At 39.8% G+C, this 17,786-nt stretch overlaps 7 protein-coding genes across 7 annotated transcripts; 1 reads left to right on the forward strand and 6 right to left on the reverse strand. All coding sequences in view use genetic code 12, as the record gives it.

The window, feature by feature from the left end:
* Positions 1 to 445: 445 nt before the first annotated feature.
* On the forward strand, positions 446 to 965 carry CANMA_004247 (monothiol glutaredoxin; the record flags this gene model as incomplete). Its single annotated transcript, XM_051816505.1, has 2 exons — positions 446 to 490; positions 558 to 965. 2 exons carry the CDS (start codon positions 446 to 448, stop codon positions 963 to 965), a joined length of 453 nt encoding a protein of 150 aa, XP_051670143.1.
* A 56-nt stretch (positions 966 to 1,021) lies between these two features.
* On the reverse strand, positions 1,022 to 3,721 carry PUT3 (Put3p; the record flags this gene model as incomplete). Its single annotated transcript, XM_051816506.1, has 1 exon — positions 1,022 to 3,721. The coding sequence occupies one exon, from the start codon at positions 3,719 to 3,721 to the stop codon at positions 1,022 to 1,024; it is 2,700 nt and encodes an 899-aa protein (XP_051670144.1).
* A 1,653-nt stretch (positions 3,722 to 5,374) lies between these two features.
* On the reverse strand, positions 5,375 to 6,385 carry RBT4 (Rbt4p; the record flags this gene model as incomplete). Its single annotated transcript, XM_051816507.1, has 1 exon — positions 5,375 to 6,385. One exon carries the CDS (start codon positions 6,383 to 6,385, stop codon positions 5,375 to 5,377), a length of 1,011 nt encoding a protein of 336 aa, XP_051670145.1.
* Positions 6,386 to 7,904: 1,519 nt separating this feature from the next.
* On the reverse strand, positions 7,905 to 8,807 carry CANMA_004250 (CAP domain-containing protein; the record flags this gene model as incomplete). Its single annotated transcript, XM_051816508.1, has 1 exon — positions 7,905 to 8,807. One exon carries the CDS (start codon positions 8,805 to 8,807, stop codon positions 7,905 to 7,907), a length of 903 nt encoding a protein of 300 aa, XP_051670146.1.
* Positions 8,808 to 9,363: 556 nt separating this feature from the next.
* On the reverse strand, positions 9,364 to 11,409 carry CANMA_004251 (ATP-dependent 5'-3' DNA helicase; the record flags this gene model as incomplete). The annotated part of the gene is made up of 1 exon (XM_051816509.1): positions 9,364 to 11,409. The coding sequence occupies one exon, from the start codon at positions 11,407 to 11,409 to the stop codon at positions 9,364 to 9,366; it is 2,046 nt and encodes a 681-aa protein (XP_051670147.1).
* Positions 11,410 to 11,850: 441 nt separating this feature from the next.
* CANMA_004252 (uncharacterized protein) lies at positions 11,851 to 12,222 on the reverse strand (the record flags this gene model as incomplete). Its single annotated transcript, XM_051816510.1, has 2 exons — positions 11,851 to 12,153; positions 12,217 to 12,222. 2 exons carry the CDS (start codon positions 12,220 to 12,222, stop codon positions 11,851 to 11,853), a joined length of 309 nt encoding a protein of 102 aa, XP_051670148.1.
* A 134-nt stretch (positions 12,223 to 12,356) lies between these two features.
* On the reverse strand, positions 12,357 to 17,138 carry CANMA_004253 (uncharacterized protein; the record flags this gene model as incomplete). The annotated part of the gene is made up of 1 exon (XM_051816511.1): positions 12,357 to 17,138. One exon carries the CDS (start codon positions 17,136 to 17,138, stop codon positions 12,357 to 12,359), a length of 4,782 nt encoding a protein of 1,593 aa, XP_051670149.1.
* Between the last annotated feature and the right edge of the window lie 648 nt (positions 17,139 to 17,786).

A 17,786-nucleotide genomic window follows, 5' to 3' on the forward strand; every position in this document is an offset into this window, starting at 1 on the left:
TTTACTTGATTATCATTGGGTGCCGTCGGATTGAAGTACAGTTTAAGCAGATATACCAGATGTACCAGATGTGGTATATGGAAAGATGAGGGGAGCCTTGGTAGCAGTTGTTGAAGCAGGGGTATGGTCTAGTTGCTTCTAAGGCAGACCTCTAGGATGATCTGTTTATAGCAGTGCAGTCCGAACGGTCTCCTCTATCCTAACCCTATCAAATACACCTCCAAATATATCAATATCAACTATCATTTCAATAAAATGGTTGTATCATCTCCCCTCCCCTCCTCTGTTGCTCTAGTCGAATGAGACAGCACAAATTTTTGCTTACAAACAGTCACTTTTTGGTAGTTGCACGACCATGTGAGAGTATAACTGAATATCGCAGTATATAAAATGATGGATCAGTTCTCTGCATTTTGCCTTACCGCTTTGCTAATCATCAACAAACATGTTCAGAAGAGCTCTTTTTAATACAAGATTCACTCCAAGGATAGTATGTATTAGGCTATGATTGAGTAATAATCAGGGGGGTGTACCATAATACTAACTCACACCTCTAGAATCCCCTTCAAACTAGATTCATCTCTACCGAGATTAAAGATGCCATCTCCAACGCTGTCAAAGCTACCCCAGTTGTGCTATTCATGAAAGGTACACCTGAATTCCCTCAATGTGGTTTTTCAAGAGCTACAATCCAAACTTTGGGACAACAAGGTGTTGATCCAACAAAATTTGCTGCGTATAATGTCTTGGAAGATCCTGAATTAAGAGATGGGATTAAAGAGTTTAGCTCGTGGCCAACTATACCCCAATTATATGTCAATGGAGAGTTTGTTGGCGGGTGTGATATTATTATGAGTATGGCTCAGAGTGGCGAGTTGGCTGACTTTTTGGAAAAAGAGGGTGCTTTGGTTCCAGAAGAAAAGGACGAGGTTGAAAGTGCTAATGTCAAACCAAATAGAAAGTAGATAAGGTAGCTAGATTTAATAACTTATATATATAGTAATCTAAAATGTTGATGCACCTACTCCATGTAGTTAAATTGGTCATGGATAACGTTAGGAAAGTCCGCTTCCGTATGAGCTCCGCTATTGCTGCCACTGTCTTCCCCACGTAATTCTGCTGACTCAACATCAAAGCTAAAAGGACTGGTGCCAGGTTTAGTAGCCTCGTTGATAGTATGCAAATTATCTCCAACTATGGTGCTTTCTGGTGGATGGAAGTTTAACCACCCGGCTTCAGTCGTGATTTCATTCCACAACTTTTGTTCCTCATCAAGGTAAGCAAACTCCTCAATTCCCGTCAAGTCTTGGTTTGAGTTGAAATCGCCTTGACTTCGAGGAAGGACACTATTGGGGTTTAAGAAATCTAAATCGGGGTGTTGTTCCTGTTGCTGGGGAGTGTTGGTCGTTGTCTCCTGGGCACTTTCCTCCACATCCTTCAAATCATCCTCGTATAACTTGAAATCCTCGTCGTGTTTACGAAGAATCTCAGTCATTGCGCCATTGAAATCAAGTACACGAATCAATTTCAACAACTGGGCTCTTCTCAATGCAGCTGGGTAATTACCCAATCGCTTCATCTTGGTGAACAATGTTAATGCATGGTCCAAGTGGGTTTTTGTGGCATCGTGTACTCCAAACGATGCATTAAAGAGAATGAGCGTTGATGCTGAGGTGAACAAGTATTCACGATCCATCCACCCAAAAAGTGCAACCATATTGTCCAGCACTAGAGACCAAATACTCTTGATTGTGTTGATTGATGCTTGGAATGACGAGTTTAATAAACTTAACACGTTTTTGGAATATTTGGTCAAGTCGATGTACTTGTTCTGCGTGGCTTGCACTTGCAACTCCTTCAACTTTTTCGACGAGAAATGGAATAATAGTGGCCTAACTGCCAAGTTGATACCCTGAAAGTATTCTGTCATCAAGTTTACAATCAACCGTGATACTTTTGGCTCCTCCAAAGTATAATCAACGTGGAGATGTTTTGGTAACGTGTTTTTCCAAGTGATTAACCTCTGCACCAAATCAGACACAATTGGCAAGATGTTGTATGTTGGTGTTTTCGTATACAAGGAAGATAAGATGACTGCATTGATTTGGGTAATGGTGACACAGTTGTTGATATAGTCCGCGGGTGGGAAGATGTAATACCCCCTTACATCCTGGTCATCACGAGGGAAATCCGATAGATCAATTTTGAAATCAACTGGCAACTCGGTGGAGACGGAATCATCAGCAAAACTTAAAGGGAGGCCTGCTTTTGATGAAAGCATGCGTTCGTACATATAAACTGTCCACCAAATCCTTCGTCGATGCTCAAGCTCAAATCTATTGAGAGACTCCTTCTCTGCATCCACGTGCCAACCGAGAATTAAGGCTGCCCTCAACGCCAATCCAAAGTAAAAATAAGATGCTATGGTGCAGTCAGCCACTTGTAAATAAAATGCATACAAAAGCATAACCTCGATTCCCCCATCCTTTGTGATGTTATCAATGGCACCAGATGCAAACAATCCCGTGAATATTTCCGAAGCTTGGTAAAAAAACTCAGCCCCTGGCAAAGTGTGTTTTTCCTTGTGCTCCTTCCTTCGCGTCATATTTTCAAGCTTTTGTCTCTTGGCATGAGTGCCCGATTCAGTACCCAAGTACATTTCTCCTATGGAGAATATGAGCAATATTTTGCAAAACCAGATAGTCTCCAAAATGGTCTCGTCATCGGCATCCTTCTTTATGGTGTTTTCATCTGAATTTATCGTTGCATCTTGAGGGTAATTTCGTCTTAGGATTTTCTTGTTCTCCTCAGTCTTGCCCGCATACAAATTCATCAAAAATTGTTTAATTAACCCTTCGTTGAAAAAGTAGAAGCATCCGTCATTGTAATTGATGAATGTGTCCACCAATAACATGGCATAGGAGTAAGAAGGTAAGGAGAAATTCATTGAAAGCCCTGGCCTGGTGTTTGTCTTGGAAAGGGTAATCTTGTAAGCACCACCTTCCTTTTCCATCACTTTGCTCTCACGTTTAATAGGACGTGTGTCACTCTTTGCCGACGAGATTGAAGCGCGTGTATCGGGAGAATTCATCGGAGTTGTTTTGCTTGAGCTAGGAAGTAATGAGTCGAATGAGGGAACCATGTTTTGAATCTCCAAACCAAATAATGTCATAGATGACGATCCTACGTACACTTTTTCCCCAGTTCGTGATTGGATTAGTCTTCCGTGTTTGTCTAGTGAGGGCCCTATGACTTCGAATCCTTGGTTTGATTGATGGTTTACTCCTGAAGTGGCATTTATTTGATTCTGCACGGGTGTCACGTGTTGTCTTGAAGGCTGGTGCTGCTCTGTATGCTTTAGTTCCAGCTCCTTTAGACTGTTTCGAAGCAGCGCATTGTCCTTTTTCAACCTGGCAATGTCATCGTGCAACCGGGAAAGGTATTTCATGGAAACCACAATTTTCTTATCAGCTTCCACGTATTCACATTTGGTCTTTGCAAGTTGGCATTTCTTGCATGGATCGCCTCCGGGGCATCTTATGTGACGGGTTCGGCAACGTATACATGCCAATGACGTTCGCTTTGGGCGTCCTGTAGGGGTTGATTTTGTCGCTGCAGTTGGCTCATCGAAGGATGAGTTTGTGGCTGAGGGTAGATTGATGTCAGCATTGTTGGAGTTGTCACCACACTCGATTGATGGATCATGCTTTATCCCGCTCATTGTGTAGACGAAGTGATATTGCTATTAGGTTGTTGTGTGTGTTCTTTTGGGGTTTTCTTGGTTATTATTTTCCTTTTCTTACTTTTTTTTTACTTTTTTTCTGTTTTGTTTCAATATCTGACGATTACACAAAAGAGATTTTATGATGGGGGAGGGTTTATCTACTTAACCCTTTACAATGCGGTAAGTTCAATGACATTTCTATACCTTCCCTTCGTACCAAGCTGCTATGCTTGCAAATTCTGTTACAAATTTTGCTTCTCCATTTTGGAACCTTCTGCGCTCCTCCAAGAACTCTGGGTGTATTTTAAGCATTCTGAACTTTTTATTAATACTGGAAAATCGATAGCCCTCGAATGTAAGGCACGAAATGAACTCATCATGCAAGAAATCATATAATTGACCAAACTTTGCCCCCTTCTCTTCGTTGATGTATTTTTATATTTTTAAAAACTAGATGGGCACATGATCGACAAACATGGCAATGCTTTCCTTTTTCAATCGTCTCACCAGGGTATCATACATGGCCAGCTGAGTCTGATATCTTGAAGAGATTCCACGCGATACTTTGTCCAATAATTCGTAGATCTTTTGTTTCGTAAAATTTAGATCAATGAAATCTTTGGCTCTGTACACATGTGGACATAGTACCTCAGTGACAACTCCCCTCTCACCACAATAGACATGGATATGATACAAGTCGTGTTTATTGGACAGAATTGGTCAACTTATTGGATCCCTTTTTATCTATTTAAACGCACCGAAATCCCCATTTTTTTGTGTTTCTCTTTTGCAACCATTCACACTAAAGTCCAAACAAGTTCCCCAGCTTATTAACATACCAAGTTTTGCCTCTCTCTCCCTCACTTCAGCTGAACGTGCAGTATTATTAGACACAAATGTTTTTGGGTTTTCAGCTGTTGGAGAAGAGTCACCTCACTGGCAAGGGTCATTCTTGCATCGGTCCCTTTTTTTGCCCTGGCACTCCTACGCTACTTCTTTTTTCCCTTGGAACTCCCCTTTTTTTAAGTGTAGGTTGAGCTGATTATTTCAAAAGATGCTGGTAAAATGCTAGGTTTTTTTTGGTTAAATGTGACAATGTGAGGGGGAGTTGGAAATTCCCTTTGATTAATGGATGGGTAGGACGCCTGGAGTCGACGTAAGGCACCGACAAAATATGGCCCTGATTTATTACACGAATAGACCCCCTCGATGGTTGACTATGGGTCATCCAGGGGCAACTGTGGTGTTTCTAGTGAGGCTTTGTTTCAGTTAATGGAGTTCAAGAGGACAGAGCAGACTAAGGTGGAAAAGTCATCCCCCTTTTAGTCTGCGTCCAAAAAAAGAAAATACTACAAAGGATATAGAAACTAAAAAGCACCGTTGGCGAGATCCAATGATGTTACCGGCGGGGTCAAATGAACAGATTATATATTTGCTCCAAGTTTCAGTAGAGCAATCTTTTAGTAGGTCTTTTCGCACTCTACTAATTCACTTACATCATGGTACTAACTCCATATTTCTAAGAACAGCTCTGGAACCGCTACCATGTGTTCTGCCAATACGAAATAGTGCGCTACTATTTCTAAAACACAAAAAAAAATTTTAAAGAAAAAAATGTATTAAAATGCAAACTATACAAAAAACTATAAACTAAGAAGACAACACATTGGCTTTGCCCTCGCCGATAATATTACCGGCGGGGTCATATGAACAAATGATGTATTTTCCCCAGTTTTCAGCACTACAATCCTTATAAGCACATCCGACTTTGGTTGTGCTTTTCCAAACGACTTGTGTAAAATGATCAAAAGTGGAAGCAGTAGAATAATCATAACTGCTACCCTCATCATACCAAGCTTCAACGGCACTTGAGCCGCTGCTGTATCCAACGGCCAAGTTCTCACCATACTTACCACCCGAGTGTTTCAAGTTTCCAGAACATGAGTATTCGTCAGCGTAGTTTTGTGCGTATTGGTAAGCATCTTGATCCCATGACAATGCCGATACCCCATGAGCGGCACGCTTGGAGTTGTGGGCATCAAGGATGTCTTTGGAGAATGATTCATCTTGAACATTACCAAAGTCACCGCTTGATGAAGATGACGATGAAGATGCTGCTGCAGAGGATGATGAGGAAGTTGCTGGGGCAGATGATCCTTGAGCAGTAGATGAGGAAGTTGCTGGGGCAGATGATTCTTGAGCAGTAGATGATGAAGTTGTGCTTGTGGCCTCTACTGATTGTTGGGTTGGTTGTGAAGTCTCAGATGAAGCAGTGAATGAAATGATAGCCTCATCTGATTCAGTAGAAGCTTCATCAGACAAAGTGGAAGTGACCAAAGTGCTTGGCTTGGCAATGACAGCCAATTTTTGAGTAGTCAATGAGTCACCACTTTGGATAACCAAGTTTTGACGGTACAAGGTAGCATTGGCTTGGTCATAGTCGGAAACAACAGTGGTAAAAGCGATATCTTGACCCAAAATATTTGTGGAAAAGACCCAGGTTGAAGCAGAAGGTGCTTCAGTAGTTTCAGTTGGGGTTGATTCTCCTTCGTCGGCACCAGCAGTAACGTAATGAGTAACGTGTACATAGTCGTACTTAACTTGAGCCAAGGACAACCCGAATAAAGTGGTAGCTGCAGCTGTAAAGTGGGCGAATTTCATGACGCGATTTTATTTAATTTGTTTTGTGTTTTAAAATGAACGTGGTATGTTTACTTTTTTTTTTTTGATTTTTCGCTTTCTCGTTTAAAGGGAATGCAAAGGGTATTCGTAAATGAATGTGTCAGTATAAAAGAACTGGGTAGTGACGGACAATAGTTGGGAACAGAAGGAGTGTGTAGGTGAGGACTTGTGTTCTTTTAAGCTAAAGAAAGGAAAAGGAAGGAGAAAAATAGAAAAAAGAAAATGAAACTGAGATTTAAAAAAAGAGAGATATGTTGAAACATATTTATAACAAATCTTGAAAGTAGAAAAAAAGAAAGACAAAACAATAACCACCTGGTATATTAGTGTTATTCCCCCTTTAAACAAAATTAAAAAGAAAATGGACCTGTAATTATTATGATTCGATTCGTGCTTAAACAATAAAAGCACAAATTAGTTTGTGTGTATAGAAAATCCATTTATGGTTAAATTGAAAAATTATTGACAGTAGTACACATAAACGCCAAATAGACACGTTACACAAATTGGTAATTTTCTTTTCTTTGTTGTTTACATTTCCTCTATTGTTCAAAAGGCATTCTCATAATCTCCCTCCTCTATAAATTGTTTACTTAATGAACCAAAATAGGAGTAAACAAAGACACAAGTACGTGTTGGAGCTAAAGAATGTTAGTGGAGAGACTCCACCAATACGTCTCGTTTCAGGGGGAAATAATTTGGAGGACAAAAAAGTGTTTGAGTAGAATATTTGGTATCAAATAGGCATGTCCCCAGAATGCCATTACATCTTCATTAATTATAGAACTACTCTTCACATAGATCCTTTCTCATCGTGTAATGTCATTGGTTTTCTGCAATTCTAGATTTAAAGGCCTGGCTTTGATTTGTAACTCGCACGACCTTTTTCCTATTGTCTTTTCATAGTTTCTGTTTTTTCTCAACGCCTTCGAATTTCCGATAAAATCAATCAAATTTTCCACACCAGCTAGTTCATCGAATCAAACGTTTTTCCTCAAACGGTTCCATTTTTCAGCCAATGGATCCTCGGTCCACCATTGTCCTAATAAAAAAAGAAACAAAGAAGAAAAGTTAAAACATCAATTAAACTTGCATCGATGTGTCAAAATACGATATATCCAGCTGCTGCACCGCCCCGATAGTGGCGATTCCAGAAGCCCTTTTGCAAGAAAAAGAAATTAATTATTTTCCTCCTCAACCGTCTGGAGCCTCAATATGAGTACATTCCACGGCAAAGTAATTAAAATCAACCTGCGGCAATGTACCCACATTCCTCTCTCTGCCCTGGGTTGCAAAAACATTCCGTGGGTACAAAACGGAACTATCGCGTACCTGAGACAACCTCCTATTTTATTCAATCTCTCCCCTTCCACATTGTGATTCGAGACACACGAATGGAACGGCTTCTTCTAGAAAAAAAAAAGACATTGTGCCATGACTACGTACACGATTACTTTTCCAAATATAGAAAGCATTGTTGTTTTATTTTCATACAAATCTAGACCAATGGAAGCACATTCTGTCGACCTTGCCCCTTTACATTACCCACTTGTTTGTAATTGCAGATTACGTATTTCCCCCATCCTTTAGAACTGCAATCTTTGTAGGCGCACCCCAACTGGGTAGTCGACTTCCATATTACTTGAGTGAAATGATCAAATTTGGTGGCTGTTTGGTAATTGTAGTTTGCTCCTTCGATATACCATGCATTGACCACCGACTGGGCTGAACTATATCCAACTCCTAAATTCTCTCCATAAGGTGAATTGGTGTGCTTTAAATTCCCCGAGCAGTCGTACGCATTGGCTACTTTCTGTGCATAATTGTTGAGCTCTTGGCTCCATGCTAACGGGGCGACACCATGAGCAGCACGTTTGGCATTGTGGGCACTTAATATTTCACTGGCAAATGAGGAGTCAGGAGTTGGAGTCTTTGGGCTTGAGTAAACAGGAGCAGCGGCTGTGGTTGGAATGGTGGTGGTTTGTGCTTTGGACTTTGTAGTAGATGACAGCTTTGGAACTATTACGGTGGTTGGAGCCGGTGGTGGAACGATAGGAGTGGTGGAACTGGTTGCCACTTTCTCAACATTAGGATTACCCACTTCTGAAGTAAGGGCTACTTTGGTAGTTATAACCGTAGACTGCTCTACTGAGGAGGCTGGAGTCGTTATTTCTTCAATGCTGGTGAAACTACTTGACGTTGATACTTGACTAGTGGTTGTCTCCATCGACGCTGACAACGGATTACCCAAAAGATATTCAGTAAAATACATTCCTGACTCATTATAAATAGCCGACCTCAGTACAGTAATGTAAACAACATCTGTAACAAGGATTGTTGTCGCTTGTACTACTGCAATAATTGACAAAATTGCAATCACTCCCTGAAGTTTGCAAAGCATCGTTTGAGTTGTATTTACTAGATTTGTTTATAGAAATTGTGGACATCTACTTGTATTATATACTCTCCCCTTCATCGTTGGATTCTGTTTACAGTTCACTCTGCATTAGCATGTATTTGGTCAAGAAAAAGTTGGTGAGTTAAAATAATATTTGGAATATATAATATTTGCACCAACGCGATTTGAGCCAGCAGGATGAAAACACATGGGATACTTCCACTAACAAGTGTTAGAGCATAGCTCCATTGGAATTGCAGTATATACAACGTTTCCAATCTGTCCCCTTTTGCTCCCTCTCTGTAATTCGAAACAAGGTTGCCCACCATAACAGATGTTGTTGCAAAGAAACAAGCAAAATTGACTAGCCTCAAAAGAAAAAGCTTCTACACGCGACTTTTGTGCAACATTGACTTTATAAACAAACAGATCTATTTGTTGTTGATTTCGACATAAATAGACACTAGACAAGACAAGACATTCTACCAACATCAATTTGCAACCGAGACGAAAATAGAGTCTAATTTTATACAATTCTGCCAGTTATATCTCCTCCATCCTATTCATAATCGTCAATATTGGGATACACGATCTCATACGGCCTCACCGACTTGCCATCTTCAAACCCATCCTCAACGTACTTGCTCCAACTCTGGAGGAATTTGTGCCCCGAGTCATGCATCAATTGTAAATCTCCAATAACGCAAAGTTGTCTCTTTGGCCTAGTGATTGCCACATTCAACCTTCGCTCCTCACTTAGGAACCCGACATCTCTTTCATCGTTGGACCTCACCAAAGTCAAGATAATAACTTCCTTCTCCCGACCTTGAAAGCCATCTACGGTACTCACTTCGATCAACGTGTCGGGTCCCAATTGTTTCTTCAACAACTGCACTTGCGCTGCATAGGGTGCAATGATTCCAATGTCTTGTGGTTGCACCCCGCTTTCAAGCAACTTGTTGACGTGGCCCAGGACAATTTGTACCTCCATTTCATTGTATTTAGAATCACCCTTGATCGACTCTAGAATTTGCTCGGGGAAATCGCCACCCTGTGTATCGTACCATAAGCATTGCACATTTGTGTCGTCATTGTTGACCACACCCGGGAGGTCAGTGAGGGTTATTTCTTTAACTGATTCATCGCTAATCAACTTGTCTTCGTACAATTGCAGACTGGGATACTTCATAATACTATCATTCATTCGATATTGCACATTCAATAACTTTTTATACTTGTTTCCATCTAGCTCTACAACTAGTCGATCGAATAGTGTTTTTTCCAAAAGAGACGCCGTAGCGGTTCCTGTCAGCATGACAGTAGGAGGCAATTGCATATTATCACCGGCAATAACCAAGCGCTTGAAGTTAGCATTAAGCAAGAGGGGAACCCAGCATTGAGGCTCTAGCGCTTGCGATACTTCATCGATAATGACTGTGTCAAATGTGGCGCCACTGCGTTTCAAATCAAACGAGCCGGCACCGTGTAGGGTGGCTAGTACAACTTTTGCCCCATTGAGCAATTCATTCACAATCTTGCGCTCTCTTTGCACCAACTCCTTTTTCAACAATTTCAACTCTTGGTACAAAGCCCTCCTCTCGGCATATCTCTTGCACTTTTTAATCTTTGTCAAGACAGACTGAATATCACTCTCGAGATCTTTAATCACATCTTGGCCATAACTCTTGGATAGCACTTCAAGTGAATGCTCTAAGTTTACCGGTAGGAGTCTTGCAGGATGCCCAATTCGTACCAAATCACCAGATTTGTAGTAGTGGTTGCTACTCCCAAGTCTCTCCAAAATTGTATCAACTGAAATGTTCGATGGGCCACATACCAAGACCTTTTCTCCGCGAGACGTCAATTGCCGTATCAACTCAACTAGCGTCATAGTTTTTCCTGTTCCTGGTGGTCCGAATATTATAGAAATGTTTGACTTGTTGATTGCAAAATCAATAGCCGACTTCTGCGATGGGTTCAAGCCATGGTTTAAAAACTCAATCTTCAAGTTCCCATCCAAAGGAGTGTATTCAATCTCACCAAGAAGCAACTTGTGGATATCATTCTTTTGGCTCTCTTTCAACTCCATCACTTTATTCATGGTGGTGATCATACGTTTGTACGTGATTGAGTTGGCCAATTTAACAATCCACAAACGCGATGAATCGTTGGTGTTGTTGTAGTAGTTGAGAACTTTGTCATCGCCTGTTGATTCATCTATCGAGAGAATAATGGTCAGGTTGGACACTTTCACTACCACCGCCTCAATTGCTTCGTCCTGTTCCAGCTTCTCATCCTCTTCTTTCTTGGTCTTCTTTCGCTCAGCATTGGCGCCTTTCGCCATCTTGGCAATCCTGACAATGTCACCCGTTTTCATCGACGTAGTAGAGAGATCTCCACTGACTACAGCATTGTCCAATTGCATCTCCAAAATAGTCTTGCCTCCAATTCCGGTTCTCATGTTGGAAATATTCAAGTTGGTCACAGCAAGCCCCATCTGGGCTAGCTTCTTTGGAGGGTATGCGTTGATATACTCGGTGGTTTGTGCTACATCTTCATCTTGCTCTTTCAAGATGGCATCTTTGAATCTGTTGAACAAACTCATTGTTCGAGAGGAGTAATTTGTATGAATCAAGTTTCTTGAAGTTTTTCAAAAGAGAAAAAAATCAAAAACGTAAAACTTCATGCATCTTTGATTCAAACGACATAGTCATGGTGTTTGATATTTGATTATCCTGATAAGACTTCGTGAAAATATTCAAGAGTCTAAATGACAATAATCAACGATTCTAAAACGAATGTGGTCAAGTTAGGAAGCATTTTTTTTAGTAGAAGTCTGCGATATGAAGAACTCGCACTGACTGATTAAGGCATGGAAATGGTTGCATAGGCTACTCTTATTCACCTGTAGAAAGAGAAGGATGCATCTGTCTGTCAGAAGCCCTTTTCATCTAACATTTAAAGTGTGACCATCTATCTACAGAAAAGAAACTTTCAAAATATATTAATTTAAAACAGCTTAAAACTACAGTTCTATCCACTTGATTCACTCAACACTCCTGTACTCTTTGATATCTCGTCCAGTTTGTTCTTTCAAATACTGGGCACCGGCATTCTTTAAATTATCCAACACCAAATTACGCTGTTTGAAATACCCCGACATTCTCAACAACGATACAACTTTATCGTAACAGGATTCTCCAAAGCTGAGGTAATTGCCAAACCAGCGGCGGAAATCAACAGAACTGAAATGCAGCACGTCAAATTGTAATCCGGTATTACGGTGGATTCCGGCGAGTATCATTGATATGAGGACCAAGTCGATGCCGTAGTGGGCTAGCTTTCCTAACTAGATTTTATCAGTTAGTATTTGTAGATCGCGGTGTGTTAATGATATCCTGTTTATACATACACTCATTATTTGTTAAGAAGGATAGTATGGTGTTAGAAAGGGGGATTTTACAAAGATCGTAACTGATTCTGTCGGAGATTAAAAAAAAGGGAAAAATTTACAATCTATTCTTCACGTGATTGTCACATGCATTATGTTTCCTAGACCAAATTGTCATAGATCCTCCTTATGTTGTCATCAAGTTGTTCACCAGTCCAATCAATGACCCTACCACTTCGACCAACACTAATTTCAAACCGACTCAATATTTCCATCAAATTCACCTTCAACTGTTGATCAAACACGTTCGCCTCTTTCAACTCGCTACTCATCATTTCCAAATAGGACAAAATGCCAAATCGCGTAATCAACAAATCAGACCCCTGATCAATACTTTGTATCTTGTAGACAAGCTTCAAAATGGACACTTTCAATTTCATATTCAATGTCTTTGAATTGAGTAAATTCAACACCGATTCAATGACATTCCTCACAAGTAGAGTTAAATCGCCAGTTGTGCAAAGTCCATTGGTAATTTGTTCAATAATCCAATTCAATTGACGATAAAACCATTCGGTTGACTCCGACGGGTGTGTGATTGCATTGTACAATGGAATATCCCATTTGTTCAAACTAGGGTGAGCAAGAACATAGCGGAAAGCCAATTCGTACAAGAAATGGCCCGGGTTAGCTAGTATGGGCACAAATTGAGAATAAACAAACCAAATCAATTTGGGAATCTCTTGTTGCTGCTGCAAGGTAAAGCAAATTGTCGACAAGTAAACTCTAAAGATGTTCTTATCCTTGAAATGGGCATTGGCCTCGTCATCAATCGATGTCAAGATCTTGTTGAGTATAATCTTGGCAATCGAAGCGTATTTTGTGTTGGACAAGTTGGCAACAATAAATTGCAAAACTCCTGTATCAATTAAATTCTTGATATTGAACGAATACACCACACTGGCATCTTCCTGTTTGGTATACTTTAAAAGCTCATCATTGTTTAATATAATCATGTATAGAAACTCACAATCATAAGCAAGGTGGTTGGTTGATTGTAACGAGTTTTCCCGCTCTAATGCTTCAATTTGGTGCCAGAATTCAACGCCCTTGCCGAACCTGGGAAGATTCATCTCCAAGCTGTGCAAAGAATTCTGGATAATCCCCTTGTTCAACGACACTGTAAGCTGTTCATTTTGCTTTGTAATCAACTTGTCCATTTCAACTAAAGACAACTCGTCACCAACAAGCTCTTCTGATAGTTCCCAATTGGATACAATTGTAATCCAAGATACAGAAACCTTTGCCTCCATTTTTTGCAACACAAATTTTAGCAACAAATCCTCACATCGGTTCAACCCTTGATACTTCTCCAAAACGGTCTTGAGGCTAATCAAGTTGGACAACTTCAGGTGATCGAAATTGTAAAGAATGTAGATAATCAAAGCCGAAAAGTATCGTAAAGATGCATTCTGCTCACTTGGCAAACCATCCAAGCACGTCGATGAAGTCAAGGCGATTTGGAAAAGTTTTTGGAAATCAATCTTGTTCTTTGGTGATACAAGCAATAATTTGATCACGTATTTCAAATAGTTCTTATTGATGAATTTGGATTGAAGAATGACTTCCAATTGTGTGTTTAATATACTTGCCGGGACTACGCTCCAAATGTTTGTCTCTAGTATGTAATCGCCAATATGGTTGACAAACAATTCAAACTTGTCAGAAAGCAGGTCTGACTCGGCAAAACTCTTTGTGATATAAAGCATCGATTTGTGTAGCCAGGTGGAGATACTGTCATGTTGAGGAAACTTTATCACGAAATGGATAAATACGGCATTGGTTGTCTGTTTAAAAGTAATCTGTTGTAGCACTTTCTCGGCTGTGATTGGATCTATGGTTTCTTGAGCCGACAATATGCTTAAAACTTGGTTCCACGATGACTCCTCGACTGAATTGGAATCCAACTTTCGCTGTATGACATCCATGACCAATTTCGTGTATGCTGGAGGAACATCCATACCACTTTCAAGCATCGACGACACAATCAAGCAATTCAAAGCATCATCTTGTAAGCTCTTCTCCAACAACTGAGCAGCTACACTATTGGACTTTTTAATAATGACGGACAATAAGCCGTAATCACTTGGCTGAGAAACAACCTCGTCGACAACTTTAGCCAACTCGAAATTGGTCATCATAACCAAATTCGAATCGAGTAACCCAGTTAGTAAATCAACTCTATCTCTCCCCTCTGATTTCAATAATTTCCAAAATTGGACAAAAGTGAGCTTGATATTTTTGTCAGCAGAAGAAACTACTGCCAGCTCAAAGAGCATTCCATCTGAAGTGTTCAACAACTGGTTCAATTGAGTCGCATCTAACAACCACATGTAATCAATAAAGTCAACATTCCCACTCGACAATTTGTCAAACACAAACCTTGACAACGAAGTAGAGCTAAAATTTGGAACAACCTTAAGTGTTTCTCCGTATAGTTTAATTACCAACTTAGTCTCATCGTTTCCAGTATTGCCCTGGAATAGCTTACCCCAGGTCATTTCCGAAGTAAAGTAATCAATGGCTTCTTGGCTTGAATTCATCAAGAAACTCCAAAGTTTAGAAAACAACATCGTGATCAACAGTGTTGCCGGAACCTGTTTGTTAAGAACCATGGTTATTAGTGACAACACGGCCAAATAGTCCAAGTTTGACGAAATCAACTTCTTTTCAATCGCGTTTGGCTTTTTCGCCAAGTCCTTGACTGATGAATTGTAAACCGCTTCCATAATCGATGAGTCTTGGCTAGTTGCCAGGGATGTCACAAATGCTAGCAGTTGGTTCAAGCCTAACTTATCGACTAAATCATCCACACCTAATTGGCTGACAAGGGAAGCCATAACCTTCTTATCTTCGCCAAATACGATTGAATACTTTAAAAACTTAAACAACCACTTCAAGTACTTCTCATCGCTGCCCTTGTTCAACAAAAATTTAAATTGTTCAAACATCGCCACCACAAATATACTTTCGTCTTGGTACTTGTCATGCGCTACATCGAGGTATTTGTACGGACTGCGTACACATCGCGCCACAACCTCATCAAACATGTTCCAAAACTCGGGGGTCATTTCCGAATCCAACGAGTAAATCAATGCCATTATTGGAGTAACCAATAAATTTTGATTAAAAAACATCTTGTCTTTTGATAGTCTATTGAGTAGGTGATAGATCTTGGTAGCAAAATTTGAGGTGATGGTAGACTTTGAAGCCAACTTGATCAATGACGTGTAGAATGAATTGGCGCCATTATTCTTGTTCCACCATTTGAAATCCTGATTTTGTAAATTCATATAAAGGTCAAGCATTGACAAGTCATGGTTAGACATTTCTGACTTGGAAACGATATCAGAAACTCCAGTTGCAATAAGCTTTTGTAGTGAGCTCTTATTGAGTGAAGATGGCACCAAAGTTTTATACTTGTTGATAATCGTCAATGCGGTTAAATGGGTAAGTTTTGATGGCTGGGTAGAAAGTTGCTGGGCAATCAATGTGACATCCGGCAATTGGCTAAATGCAAGACCGATCAATTCCTGTCTCAGATTGATCGCATCAATAACCTGCTCCAATCGCTTTAAAATGAAAAGAATCAATTGTAAAGTCAATTGCACTGTCAATCCTGTTTTCGAAGACAATCCTTCTACCAATGCTCCCTTCAGCAACGGCGCAAAAACTATGCTTTCAATAATAGATCTGAAATCGAACTTGATAAACTCAATGTTTGTGTCAAATTTGGGCACTGGTATCTGTAATACGTTCGTGTACAACAACGTATGAGAAATCCACCAAGAAGTCAACGACGGATCATGGTAGCCACCACCATGTTGAACAAGGTAATTCATGTATGGTGAGACTAATTCCTGACAATGCGATAATACTTTGACAATAAACTGCAATTGCTTGTTTGAATCTGTCGGTTTCAAACTTGTCAATAACGTGTAGAGCAATTTATTGGCCACCTTGAATTTCTTGTTATTAACTTCAACAATTACACCGACATCCGAGTTCTGAGTCCACAATTTGTCATTGGCAAATACTAATCCATTCTTAAAATCTGTAGTCACTTTTGTCATAAAATCAAGAAAAAACGGTTCTTTAATTTTGTTGAACAAGATGTTAGCTTTGTACATAAAACTATCATTGAGTATTTTACACTTTTGTGCTTTCTTAAAGTTGTGTTCGTCGAGCAATTTGTCGTTTAGAAATTGTATCAAATGCTGCAACAGGTTAATAGTGTCGTATTGTAAATACTTCCATATGTTTTTAACAATCTTTAGGTGGTTAGTTAATAAATCCAACCGATGGTAATAGGCAACATTGGAACACAAATCAATCCATAGTTTCATAAAATTCGATCTTATTGAAAACGCATCGTTTACTTCGCCGGCTTCAATTTCAATCTTACTTGGTGTCATCAACTTGGGTAAAGCCGGGAGTGTCAAATCAAAACTATTGAGAAATTCTTGTGCTATTGTTGAATCGTAGATGATTAAATGGTCTATTAATCTAATAGTTGGGTTGGTTGATGAAGGTTTTAAACTGCTCAACGCACGATAAGTGACGCGAGTGTAATTAATCAATATGTCCTTGGCGATATCGATGATGACCTGTCGTACTGGTAAAAAATTGTCCTTATTTTCAATGACTTTATGCAACACATGGTTCAACTTGTTAGTTATGTCAACAAATTCCTTGTGATTGTTAGTTGAAGAATAATATGACCAAATGGGCAATGCTCTGGCCAAATCCCCTCGTTGTATCAAATGGAATATCAGCTCCAAGTTGTCAGTGCTCGACTGTATTTGATTTAGCTGTTCAACAAGACGGTAATCCACATTGACGGATGGTGCTGAATATACCTTTCTCTTTTTCACTTCCGACATGTTGGTTGTGATTAATGGGGCGTTCTGATTAAGTATTTGGTTGTAAAATTAAATTTTCAAAATGTATCAGATGAGAGATGCGCAAAACGCTACCACAAATTGAGATGCAGAGAAAGATGGTTATTGGAATGTTCAGGATGAAGTTAGCAAGAAGTAGGAGAATATGGCTGCTTCGAATACCTGTTTACTATGATTGGGTTAAAGGTTATTGATGTATTTAGCCACATCTTCAAGGCGATTCAAACGATTGTAAGAAGACGCACGGAGTGTCTGCATTAAAGTATCAAAATAGTCCTTTGCTTTCTCAACTGAAGCGACTAGATTTCGGTAGTAGTTGGCTATATGTTAACCTACCTCTGCCAGAAGCAAGTGATGATCCGAGACTCAAATCATTGTTGACAGCTTTTGACTATTTTGAATGAAAAGAGGGAGACATGCGTTATTGGTTTTTAAAAGCAGTTTGTTTTATGAAACAATGCCTTTCGGTGATAACAATCTTGAATTCAGTAGAAAGGATTATATCTATTGCCCCACTCTTCTGCAGAGTTTTTACTTTGACTGAAGAACGCTAGTTTTTGCTGGGCATATTGTATACAAATGTACATGCACATGTCAAATGGGGAATGTATGGTAAAAGCCTCTACACAT

Source organism: Candida margitis (assembly GCF_024628925.1).
Source record: "Candida margitis strain CBS 14175 chromosome Unknown scaffold28, whole genome shotgun sequence".
In the NCBI taxonomy this organism is placed as follows: Eukaryota; Fungi; Ascomycota; class Pichiomycetes; order Serinales; family Debaryomycetaceae; genus Lodderomyces; species Lodderomyces margitis.